The sequence below is a fragment of the Oreochromis aureus genome, linkage group 15 (genome assembly GCF_013358895.1).
Source record: "Oreochromis aureus strain Israel breed Guangdong linkage group 15, ZZ_aureus, whole genome shotgun sequence".
NCBI lineage: Eukaryota > Metazoa > Chordata > Actinopteri > Cichliformes > Cichlidae > Oreochromis > Oreochromis aureus.
In genome coordinates, this window is record NC_052956.1 from 21,019,368 (window position 1) to 21,032,508 (window position 13,141).

General features: G+C 36.7%; 2 protein-coding genes across 3 annotated transcripts; both read right to left on the reverse strand.

The window, feature by feature from the left end:
* Positions 1 to 508: 508 nt before the first annotated feature.
* On the reverse strand, positions 509 to 4,396 carry LOC120432983. 2 transcript variants are annotated; one of them, XM_039598407.1, is made up of 8 exons: positions 4,310 to 4,396; positions 3,784 to 4,122; positions 3,396 to 3,668; positions 3,146 to 3,238; positions 2,701 to 2,796; positions 2,594 to 2,622; positions 2,310 to 2,366; positions 509 to 922 (listed from the first exon to the last, which is right to left on the reverse strand). In XM_039598407.1, exons 1-8 carry the CDS (start codon positions 4,368 to 4,370, stop codon positions 794 to 796), a joined length of 1,077 nt encoding a protein of 358 aa, XP_039454341.1. In that variant the 5' UTR covers positions 4,371 to 4,396; the 3' UTR covers positions 509 to 793. The 2 variants fall into 2 exon arrangements, with proteins under 2 accessions (XP_039454341.1, XP_039454339.1); XM_039598405.1 differs by having other exon boundaries at positions 3,384 to 3,668.
* A 4,767-nt stretch (positions 4,397 to 9,163) lies between these two features.
* Positions 9,164 to 12,683, reverse strand: LOC120433336. Its single transcript, XM_039599454.1, has 8 exons — positions 12,481 to 12,683; positions 11,990 to 12,337; positions 11,637 to 11,906; positions 11,409 to 11,474; positions 10,469 to 10,555; positions 10,366 to 10,394; positions 9,868 to 9,930; positions 9,164 to 9,691 (listed from the first exon to the last, which is right to left on the reverse strand). Exons 1-8 carry the CDS (start codon positions 12,539 to 12,541, stop codon positions 9,596 to 9,598), a joined length of 1,020 nt encoding a protein of 339 aa, XP_039455388.1. The 5' UTR covers positions 12,542 to 12,683; the 3' UTR covers positions 9,164 to 9,595.
* Positions 12,684 to 13,141: the final 458 nt, after the last annotated feature.

Consider the following 13,141-nt stretch of genomic DNA (forward strand, 5'->3'; position numbering starts at 1 on the left):
ATTGCTGTATTTTGTGTGAATCAGGAAAAGTGCACGGTGATGATGTGAACTTCAAGAATTTTTAAAATATAACGGAGTTAAAAGATAGCAGGGAGTTAGGTCACTAGTTTCCATCTAAATATAATATACAATGTTCTGACTGAGGGATTTCTGAAACAAATTAAAACGTACAGTGCTGCTATGACTTCTGACATAAATGAAAACAGGAAATGAAACAGCAGTGACATTTGTAGGGTTACTGAAGTTTGGCCAGCTGGTATATAATGATGTGCTACGTGATCGCTAGCGACACAGCTATGTTAGCATAACATAAACAAAGTGAAGCTAGAGGATGAATGCTAACTTTTTTCCACTCTGTAAAAGTCAACGTGAGGGTTCGCGATGGTTAGGGACAAATGCAACAACAGCGCAACAGTTTCTATTTCTTTTAATATTAGAAATCAGACAGTTATTCATTAATGAATACAAATGGTTATTGAAGTTATTTAGACAGGACATCAAACAATAAACTACTTTGAGAATATGGCAGCATAAAACCAGTGTAAAAGATATATTTAAACTATTTTTGGTGTATTTATTGATGATTATAACAGAAATTTTGATCAAGCAACCAGGAAATGTGCAAACAGGTTCTGAGTTTAAAATTTTCAACACTGGGGAAGAGGTACATATACAGACTAGTTAATGATATATACTTTTTTTTTTAAACTTAACCTTTATTTATACTAGTGGTCACATTGAGAGTCAATGTCTCATTTACAACAAAGACCTTTTGTTGAAAAATCCCCACCTTTCAGTCAGCTATGTGACAGGAAAATGTACAGTAGAGCACACTGCTGGGATCAGGAGTGGCTGTAACAGAAGAGGAAGGAGCCTTCACAGTGCTGCACGTCACTACATCAACTCCATCATGACTCCGGACCTGGGCAACAAAAAATAGCTCTGTGACACATAAATGAACATAAAAAATAAATGCAGCATCATACAAAAGGGTACTTGAAGAGCATATCCCAGTGTCTTATTTTGCATTTTAAATGAAGTGATCTGAATCAACTTTGCCCATGATCAATCTGTTCACCAAGGTCAATGATTTATTTTTCTTTTTAAATAATCTTCCTGACAAAGAAATCAATAAGACCTTCAACAAATCTGAAAGATGCATGTAAGCATTTCCAGAACAACATACCAGTTGTTTGGTTACTTTAAGGGGAAAATAAATTGGTTGGCTATTAGAAAAAAGTGGTAAAGCTTTGATTTAAAACACGACCCTTTACCGTGTTAGAAATGGTAAAATGGTGAAATTTCTACCGAAGTGGCAATTTTCCTGCCCTTATTTAAAGTTGAAAAAACACAATGAAAAATTAAAAAAATGTACTTATTCAAGTTAAGCTCCTGAGCTACTAGACCTGACAAGCTTAACTTAAAACTGTAACATACTAAGAGCTGAGGTGGAACTGAATGTTAAAAATAATTAAAGCATCCATTGCGATTTCTGCTTTTACTTTATAAACTGTACTTATTGATCTTTGATAATAATCAGAAATGGATAACTTCTCTAACTTCTCTACCTTCACTGTTCTGGTCCATTTAGCAAAAAATATGTATTCACAGACGCACAATTTCATCCACGTCATGGGATTTAGGAGAACTCACTGGAGCATATTTGTGTTGGTTGAAAACAGCTCTTCATCAGCTCTTTGTAGGCAAATACACACAATCACAGTACCATAAATTACATTGTGTGTTGCTCACCTTTCTTTTCATACATTTGTTAACAGCTTACTATCCCCAGTTAATTTTGTCTCCTCTCTAATTTCTTTTGTTTCTTTTTGAAACCCCGAATGTTCTGCCTTGGGGAAAGAAAGGACTCATGGTGGGCTTAAGCAGTCATCCATATAGCACTTAGACTGTAAACAGCAGTCTCATGCCTAATGTGTATGAAGGTTAAGCAACATCTAAGCACCTCCATTAATTTTTGGAATTAAAGTTACCCAATCAAATTATCAAATTAATTCAATTATGACAGTATGACAAAATTACAAACGCAAACAAACTATTTGTTCCAGGCTTGTTATGGCCAATGATAGTCAGTTCCGCTTTAACTACAACCCCCTAAGACATCTCATTCAGTCTTTCAGGATTTCTTTCAGTAGCATCAGTATCATGACATGCATCATAAATGATGTCTCTAAATGTTGTTTTTGTGTTTCGACATCTCACCTCACATTTTGCAACTCCTGGTCTGTTCAGTATATGTTCTTGTTTTTAACTCTCTCGCGGTGAAAGTATGAAGTAGTGTGTGAACTCACCAAGTCTGGAACGGTTTGAGGAGCAGACTGAGTCCCTGCAGGGTTTAAACTCAGTCCCTAAAAGACAGACATAGTCCAGTTACATCTGGAGAACAACTGTAGCTGTGAAGGCAGTTTCGATTTTGTTAAAACCCCTGAGAGATGAGCTGATTTGTTTATTTAATGCCAATATTTATCATCAATTGTACATCGTCATCATATATAGTGATTAGTAAATAGCTTACCAGAAAAAACAAATTTTGATTTTTGAGCTTTTATTTTCGATTACTGAGTTTTGTACTTACTGTGGTTTTATTCGTCTGTGTTTTGTTCCCTAAAATAAGAGGAAAAAAGTCCATTTCAGTTTAATTGACAATTCAAAGTCATTCAAACTTCTCATGATTAAGTTTACCAGTAGTTCTTGTCCATATGTTGATTGTCACAGTAGTTATTAAAAGTGCTGCTAAACCCACAGAAACAATAATGAATCTCAAGGATGCAGAAAAATCTGTCAAAAGAATAAAAAATTGAAATTAATAAAGTCTTTAGTCACACTTTAAATTCCATTACTGTAAAGAAAAAGGAATTTTTCCCTTTTAAAAATGTGTTAAAACATTCAGAATCTGTTGTTTACAGCTTTAATTTTTACATGTCTGGTATATAAATACTGTCTTTAAATGTAATCCTTGCAATGAAAAAAGCTGCACCTGAAGTTTGGGACCATGTTTAATATTTTATATCAACCAAAACTATTTAATATACATATATAATTTCAGCCTATATTATTAAGTGCCACTAAAAATTCTGTGTAAAATGCAGTAGTATTGATCTTTAAAGGGTCCAATTTAAGTGACCACCTTGTGAAGCATCTTTCATCATTGTTGTGGTTGTTTGTGATTTTGTGCTGCTTTCAGTTGTTCTTGTTGGTTTCTGTGTGGTTTCATTGTCACCTGAATAAAAAAGAAATGACACAATCAAAAAGTTTCTCTTGTTTGTCATTTGTTGTAAATATGCAAAAATATTCTGCGTAAAAACTTGAAATTAGTCAAACAAAATGTTTTAGGTGTTTTTATCATCTACAACAGTTGATCTCACCTGTTTCCTCACCTGAGGGCTGATGGCTAAGGGTGAACAGTTGCACTTTCCCTGTTTTGGTATCAGTCACTTCACACTTCACAGTGTTATATCTTGAGTTGTAAATATGGTGATAAATCAGAAAAGACAGAGTGGTGGAGCAGTCAGTCTGTGAAGTCACTGTTTGTTTGCTCTCTTTGTCCACATCTCGACCTCCAATCAGCCACTTCACTGTGTGATGACACTCTCCATGTGTCACCACAGAGCAGCTTAACTTCACCTTATCAGTTTCCTTATGTTCAGTCACTGGTGAGCATAATGTAACAATATGAAACACAAAGGTTATCACTTTAAACATTATTCATGTATTTTTATTTTAAAAAAATAGATCAAGGTGAAAATATTTGGTGTAAATACTTACAGGTAATAGCAGAGAGATCAACCGTTGACTGATGAAACAGAGTGTGTTGTGTTTGTATTTCTCGTAATTTGTGATGATCACAGGAATATTGACCAACTTCCTCGATTGTGAGCTTCTTTATAAGCAGAGAACAGTTCGCTGTAGCACTCAGTCTGTCTGATTTAGTTTTGGGATTTTCACCAATCTGTCCAAGTGTGATCAGCTCTGCTGTTTGTTTGTTTCTTGAAGCAAAGGTCCACGTAGTACCATCGCAGTTATTCTTTTCATTTACCACATTTAGACAAGGCAGAGTGACGTCATCTCCAACTTTCATAAAAATGGAGGTAACAGTTACGGATACTGTTGAGAAAATTGAAGAGAAATATGAAAAATTAATTAGAAAACAGCACTTTTTGCAATCAGTGAAGATTTAGACACAAGTTTATAAACATGTCTCATGCTCCCCTAACATCACAGTTCATGCTCAGCTGTGTAATTTACTGTTATTGACTTTAATAATATTTAGAAATGTTTCCTGTATTCTTACCTGGAATCTGAATCATCAGCATCAGACACACAAACATTTGAATCCATCTGAATTCATCCATCGTGCTTCTCTGTCTCACTTCTTTCTTGTTCTCAATCTCGACTGTCACAGTCTCTGAACTGATGACTCTTTAAGACTGTTTGCACTTCCTGCCATCAGTGAGATGTCATTTCCTTACCACAATTATATAGCAATTTTAAGTTCTCTCTTATTTTTATTATGTTTTTGTTATTTTTGTGTGGACTACATGAGCTTTTCACATCTTTGAAATTCTTGAATGCATTTTTCGTAAAGTTAAATTATGGTAAGGAGAAAGTTTACACTGTGTCCGCTCCCACAGTGCATTTATAAAAACAAAAAAAAAGAAAAGGATGTTCGAGGTGTGAAGGTTGTAATTTATGAGAAATGACAACATCGATTCTATTCCTCTTCCTTTTAATAGAGTTGTCACTCACCACAGTTTGACAAGATGCTATACAACTGCAGCAAATAGAAATATGCCAGATAAGATATTTTAGTGGTCTGAAGTAATCTCTAAGTCTGTGATCTGTAAGTATCACCAGTAACTCACTGCATTTTTTATTCTTTTCAGATGTTTTTAAGGAGCAGTTTTTCACAAGAATGTAATTTTTTAGGATAAAACTGGAAGGATTTACTGCACTAATCAATGGGTCATTGCTTCTGTGTTTGAGAGGTTTATTCTGGTATAACTGTTATACATGTATATATCTGTAGGTACTCATTTCTGAATCCAGCTTTCATTCAGCACATTATTGTGGCTTTTTTCTTCATAATAATATATGTTTAGAGGTGTTTAGAGGCATTTTGTGCTACACAAAGATGTAATTGACACATTGCCCCCCCCAACACACACACACACCTCTCTCTCTCCCTCCCGCTCTATATGTGTGTGTTAACGTCATTTAGAAGAAGCAGAATGTGTGAAGATAGCTAAGATAAATATTTGCATTAATGCAGCTTCTATTTATATTTTAGTCTTTAGCAAAGAAGAACTGACTGTGAGAGTTTGGCTACAACAGCAGCAAAGTTTTATGCATCTGTTCCCTAAAACATCGGAAACACAAATAGTTAAACACTGATCAGCTGACTGTATCTAGACTCCACAGAAAAGTCTCCACAGGATTTGTTTAGAATAGGTTCTGTTGAAATTAAATGTGTTTTTTGGTGAAACGCTTCACAAAGATGTGAATTTTGGGCCATAAATTTGGAAGATTTTGCACTTACTGGTTTGATACACATGACTGCTTGTCTACTGTGTTTGAGAGGATTGTCCTGCTGTAGTCATACTGCAGACACGGTCGGCGTTTTTTTTAATGCGGCCTAAGATACATCTGAATTAAGAATATGCTCATGACTATTTTTTCACAGTAGTATTCACCTCCAACTAGGGTTCATTTTCTAACTAGCAGATATGTTTTCACTAGTGTGAACAGAGCTGTGCAGCCCAACAGAGGGAGGGTTTTTGACTTGAGGTGTGAGAACAGGAAGTAGTATGAAAGTATAGATGTCACGGTCCCTGGGTCGGTGACCCAGTGTTTTGTACTTTGAATTATGTATAGTCTTGGATTTCATTGCTATTTATATTTTCTAGTCTCGTGCTTCCTCTGTGTTCCTTGTGTCACGTCTGGCCAAGTTATGTTTTCTTGTCTGTGCTTCTCATTGTTTCAGTGTCAAGTTCGTATCTCTCTGCCTGTGTCATGTTTCCTGTTTTACTTTGACAGTCTCCTGTGCTATGTTAGTGTTTTCAGTTTTGCTTCCCCCGTCTCATTTTGCCTGATTTCCCCCAGCTGTGCTCTCCTCCTCTGTCTCATTCCCTTGTTTTTCCTCTGTGTATTTAAGCCCTTGGTCTTCCTCTGTTTGTTGCTGGATCATCTGTGTATCATCAGCTGCATTGTTGCCTGTTCCTAGTGATGGCCAAATGAAGCTTTCTGAAGCATTGAAGCGTGTGTTAAAAAACAGGGTTCATTACTCGATGCTTTTCAACACTCTGGTGACATCTGGTGGACAGAAATAAGAAAAACAGCTTGAGTCTACAAATTAAAGTGTACTACTTCATTATGACTGCGCACTCTACAGAGTGGGGTTCACAATTCTGTCTGATATTGGGCCACCGTTGTGTTGCTTTGAACATGTTTTTTTTGGGTGGGTGAAAAAACTATGTCTATATGTTTAAAAATAAATTTGATCAATAAACTTTCCTTATTTAAACATGTGCCATGGTGTGGTCTTTCTTTTCCTGTGACTTCTTGATGTTGATAAATTCAGTAGATTAAAAATACATTAATATACATGTAATAATGTACAACACATTATGGAGTATGCTTCTGCTGTGAGGTCCTGCCTCCATGTACATATGCAATTAATCAATGGAGAGCTGGACAGGTATGTTTATAAATAATCTTATATTAGGGCAATTTTCTTATACATATCTTTGACCTGGGGGTAGAATTAATTGTGAACTGGAAAGGGAAAATGCTTATAAATTTGTAAAGTAAAAACATGATGCATTTAAGGTTATCCTGTTTGGTTTTTATTTAAGAAGATAATTTGTTCCACTGTGCGATGGTCGAGTCTGTTTCTTTTCTTGGAGACAATTTCTCCTCTCCTCTTCAGTCATTGGTGAGCTAGCACACTTTGCCACACATCTTGTTGCTCCAGCAGAGTGAAGGTGGGAAAAACTGCTACCAACTAGCGGTCAGAGTGTGAATTGCACCACAAAATAATAATAATTTAACACAAAATATTGCAGTATTGCAGTGTATTGCTATTTTCTTACATCCCTACAAATACGCAACAGTGTCCCCATCTTTTCAATGTCCTTTGCTGGAGCTGACCAGCCTTCAGAAGAAACACCAACATGCTTGTGCAAATGCTCCCCTAGCAAAAACTACACAGTAGGAACCATGAAATAGAGGTGCTTGTAACATTTACTGGCCACTGTAGAGCCTCCTATAGACCGATGGCACACATCTTTGGCAACAGTGTACACGACTGTCCACAGTCTTATTGGGGAAATGATGACCATCTGTCACGGCTGGGGCGGCAGTCGTGTGGTTGAATGAATGAGGATCCAAGATACAGATGGCAGTGGAGATGCGAGTGGAGCTTTATTTACAGTGAAAAATAACAAAGGTGAGGGCAGAACTGAACATAAACCTAAACTGGGTAAAACTAACAAACAAACCAGATAACATAATGACACCGAGAGATATACAGAGATGGCAGAGAGACGCGGGGAAACACTGAATTAACACTGAGTAACACAGAGAATTCACTGGGAAACACAGACGACGCGACGAGGAGCACAGGCAGACACGCAGTATAAATACACACACCAGGTAGTTAGGAAATGGCAGACAGGAGGGGGACACAGCTGGAACTAATGGGCATAACGAGACACAACCTTCAAAGTAAAACAGGAAACACACAGACTGTTTTACAACACAAACACGGGGACACGAACAGAGCACCGAGGACAGACACAGGTAGGGCTGATAAAACACTAAACTCCAGGTTCAACCCTAAACTAATACAAAATCCGAATAAACTCAAAACACAAAATGAAATCCAAGGAAACACAAAACGCTGGGTCAACGACCCAGGATCATGACAGTACCCATCGGGCACAGAGTGATTCATTTGAATGAAGCATTCCATTGCACTGTTGGTGCAATTGATGGATGTCACATCTGGATTCCTCCACCTGGGGAACCACATAAAAGGTCCTACATCAACAGGAAACTGTTCCCCACTTTTGTGCTGCAGGGCATCTGTGATGCCACAGGTCCATTTCTGGATGTGTACAATTGCAATTCAGGATCTGTCCATGATGCACTTGTCCTACGGAGATCACCAATGTACAAACAGGCCCTGTATGCACCAGCAGGCTTCTTTCTCTTGGGAGATGGAGAATACCCATCAGTTCAGCATCCACAAATAATTTTAACACCTGTGTAACAAGTTTTCCCTGTTACACATAGAGCAAAAACCTTACTTCATGTTTGACATTTAAAAGTGCCTTATTTAAATGTTGTCGACAAGTTTCTAAAAGAGCTCTACAACTCTGCCCTTTGAGTAGTTGCCCTCTCCCTCTCTTCATTCCTAGTCAGCTCTCTCTGTCTTGTCTCTTACCGCCAGGTCTTTTAAAAATGTGGGATAGCCTGGCTGTCCCTGGGCTGTTTCTTCTGGCTCTTCCTCGACTCTTCTGTAAAAGGAGACAAGATCAGAGTGCTGACTGCACCACTTATATCACATTTTTTAATTTTGCTTAACAGATGCCAGTGAAATCAGTGGTGGACAAAATTGTAGTATCTGAAGTCCTCTGTGTTTCAAAAGAAGCAGTCATAAAAAATGGAAACGTTTCAACTCCAAGTGATGACATGTGGGAAAATCTGTGCAAACAACTTGGTGAAAAGATGACACAGCAGCAGTGACAATGTCAGTGCTTTTGAACCAAGTAGTTCTCCTTTTCAAAACAAAGACTGCAAGACTTTCAATGTTGAGCTCCCATTTGATTCCAGATCAACTCACATACAAAAAGATTTTTTTTTCACAAAAAAGGGACTACACCATTTTGAAGCCAGGAAGATGGACTCATGTCATAAACCAGGGAACCTAGAAACAGGTTAAAAGTACATGCACATTTCTAAATGAGCCAACGTGAATCCCACAACTGTATCTTGTTTCATAAAAATCAGAGGCTTTTGTGTTGTGGCCTGAACCAGAACCTGAAATTCACTGCCAATGGAGCTGAAGTGTGTAAATACGGATGAATCCAAGCACACTGAGGCCTTTTTCTTGATAATACGTTTTTATTAGCACTCCCCTGAAATACATTTGCAGAGTAAACACAGGGACATTTTAGCTCTTAGGAAATGTAAATAGAAAAGTGACTGTACATTAATAACACAGTAACAGAGATAAGATTGTACCATAACAGGTGGGATGTTTGGCCTGCATCACATGTGGAAAACCTGGAAAAATATATTAATATTCTGAGCTTGACCAGTGTATTTCTCTAAAAGTTTAACAAGCATTCTTTCAGATCACATGATAAAATTATGGAAAATTAGAAATGTATCTCGAAATGACACTGAATAGTAGGAATGACCCAAGGATAGCCTTGATTCTCGACTGACTCCCAGCATTTGCTATAATAGTTTTATGCTTTCTATTCAACAGTCTCTAGTCACACACCAATTACATTTTTTTTATTTTTTTTTTTAAAAAGGTCAAATCCTTTTGTCATTTTCTCTATTTTCTTTTTTATTGTGGGTTGCTGGGATTGGCAGTGGCTGCAGGAGATGAAGAAACCATCAAAACACTGTAGATCACTGCATCACCTTCATCATCACCCTGAACCTGAAAACAAAGAGAATTGTCGGATACATAAATTAACATAAATTAACACTCTGTTAAAATAAAAGAGATAGAGCTCAACAAACTTTAAAAGTAAGTATGTATTGTAATCTCAATTTGCACACATTACCTATTAATATATCAGTATACAACATAAGCATCTATGCAAGACACTTTACCTGGGCTTTAGTCTTGGTTTTCTTTCTGTAGCTGATGGTGGCATAGGAAACTTCATGATCTACCTACACAGCGAAGAGCAAAATATCTCAAAAAGTTTACATGTTTTGACCTCTAACCTCAAGTTTTACAACTCATGGTCTGTCCCACTGTTATTCAGTCTAACTTCCTTATCTTTTGTAAGATCTCATTGAGTCGCATTCACTTAACAAGCACATAGAAGAAGAAGTGGTTTTAACTCTGCTCTAAATGTACTGTGGGTGTGGTGTGGGATTTCCCATGTTGGGACCTTTTTGAGTAGCAGTCTAAGTTTCCATACAGTTTAAACTCAGTCTAGACATAGACATAGTCCAGTTACATCTGTTGGAAAACTGTCCTTTAAAAAGACAGTTTAGTTCTTGTTAACACTCTTCAGAGATAAGCTGATTTGTTGTTTATTTGTTATTCTTATTTCCTTCAACCATTTAAAAAAAAAAAAAATAGTTTTTTTTAAAACTCACAGTATCTTCATCCGTCTGTGTTTTGTTCGCTGGAAAGACAAAAACAATTAACTGTAACCTTTACTGTTAAAAGCACATGTGTTTTAACTTTTGATGTTTTTACCTTTTGTTTTTCTCCATCTGATAACAGATGCAGCTGTTATCAAGAGCAAGACAAAACCCACAGCTGCAACGACGTACCAATGGATAGCTGGAAAAAAAATTAAAAAACAAACTTGAAACCATTTTCTGTGAATCTTTTTCCAAACATTTAAAAAACTTTCCATCTATCTTAAACTAAGTTTACATGACACACAAAAATATGTCTAAAGTTGTGTTCTATTTTTAAACTTGGTGTGACGCTGTTACCATAGCAAAAACAGAAACACACAAAAGCACAATGTGAATCATAGTCACTGTGTTTCAGATGTATGGAAGAAAAACAGTACGGAAATTTTAGTTCAGACATGTTATTTTACTTACAGACACATGTTGTTTCTGAAGGTATTTGGCTAATTCTTTTATTTAAATCAGTTTGAACACATACTTTAAAATATGTAAAATAAAAATAAAATAAATACATCATGCATAAGGTCCTAAGCACAAACTAAGTACATCCTAAATTGTTCCATAGGAATTAAGAGAGCAACTTGGAGTCAGATGCTGCTAATCAAATGGACTTAACTGATCATCAAGAGTGGGCATTTCTATAAAAGAAGAAACTTTGACAGTTTCTTCTCAGGTAGGTGTTAACATAAAGCAACAACCTTACCAGCATTGGTCCCAGCTGATTCCCACCAAAGTCATATCAAAAAGTCAAGACTAAGCAAGAATGGTTTCTTTGGAAGGGCTGCCAGGAGAAAACCTCTTCTATTATGATGGACTGATAAAGTCACAGAAGACTATTACTTCACGTTAATGCTGCTAAAGTTGACTCTGTAAGATATTGAATCATGGGGTTTATGCAGTTTTCACAGGACTGAATCGAGCTCTGTGAAAACGTTGTTTTTCATGTGACTGTATACCCGTGCATGCAAGTAAAAATTACATTACTGAATAAATACCTTGGGTATTGGACTGACTGTAGCCTGCTGGATTTCTGGTTGGATTATTTGTCCTTTGTCTGTCACCTGAAATAAAATGAAAAAGACACAACCAACATGTTTTCATGGTTTTCATCTGTTGTTAAAAAAAAAAAAAATCTTCATAAATACTTTAAAACAAACAACTAAATATTTTGGGTGGGTTTAATCACCTTAAACAGTTGATTATTATCTCACTTGTTTTCTCACCTGATAGCTGAGGTCTGAAGGTAAACAGCTTCCCTTCTGTATAAGTATCATTCACTTCGCAGTCCAAAAGGTAATCTCTTGATGAGTAAACATGGTGAGACTTGAGCAAAGAGACAGTGGTGGAGCAGCCAGTCTGTAAAGTCACTATTTGACTGTTATCTCTGTCCACAGCTCGACCTTTAAACAGGCACTTCACTGTGTGATGACACATTTCATATGTCACCACAGAGCAATTTATTGTCACCTTATCATTGTCCTCATGTTCAGTCACTGATGGAGATAACATGAAACAAATTAATTACTGCTGTCATTATTGTTCTACAAAGCGTTCAGATATAATGTAAAATACTTACAGGTGAGTACAGAGAGATCAACCAAAGACTCGCTAACCAGACTTTTGTGTCTGTGGTTTTCCAATTTGTATTGTTTACAGTAGTAAAAACCTACATCCTCGACTGTGAGAGTCTTTATAACCAGAGAACAGTTCGCTGTAACACTCAGTCTGTCTGATGCATTTTTGGCTTTTTCACCAATCTGTCCAAAGCTGATCACTTCTATTGGTGTTCTGTTTCTTGAAGCAAAGGTCCACGTAGTACCATCGCAGTTTCTCTGGTCATCTATCACATTTAGACAAGGCAGAGTGACGTCATCTCCAACTTCCATAAAAATGGTGGTTTCACTTACAGATACTGTTGAGAATTCTGAAAAGAAATATGAAAAATAGATTAGAATACAACACTTTTCACAGTCAGAGTGAAGATCATTTTAGACAAAGGTTTATGATAAAGGTTTGCGATTGAAATATTTTGTTTTACTGCTATTAAAATGTTTCCTGTATTCTTACCTGCAATCTGAATCATCAGCATCAGACATAAAAACATTTTAATCAGTCTGAGTCCATCCATTGTTCTTCTCTGTCTCACTTCTTTCTTGTTCTTGACCTCAGCTGTCACAGTCTGTGAGCTGATGACTCTTTAACACTGTTTGTACTTCCTGTTATTCATCAGATATCACTTCCCCATCACAACTTTAGCAAATGTCTTCAGGAGGTGCATCCCTACAATGCATTGGTGACAGTTATGTGTTTGACGTTATATGAAAAAATGACTGAGGAAGTTGAATGTGTCAAGAGTGTTAGCTAAGATGTATGTTAGAAAACAGACATCACATAGGAACAAACAGCTGAAGTGTCAAACTCCTGACCCACCTTTTTACTTTTACTTAATTAAAGAAGTTGAATCGTTATTGATCAGTGTGGAGTTGTTTTTTTTTCTTTTTACACAAGTATCTGTGATTCTACTTCAGTGACTAATGTGTGCAAGAGATAAGCTTTTTACAGAATTTCCAAAGACAACCAACATGAGGGAGAGTGTGCACATGTACAAACACACACTCAGAGGGACAGAAAAAATAGTTTTATAGTCTACAGGAAGTTCACCTCTGGTTTCCTAGGTCAACAAAACTCAAGTTGCAAAACACGGCTTCCTCAGTCAGAGGGATGAATG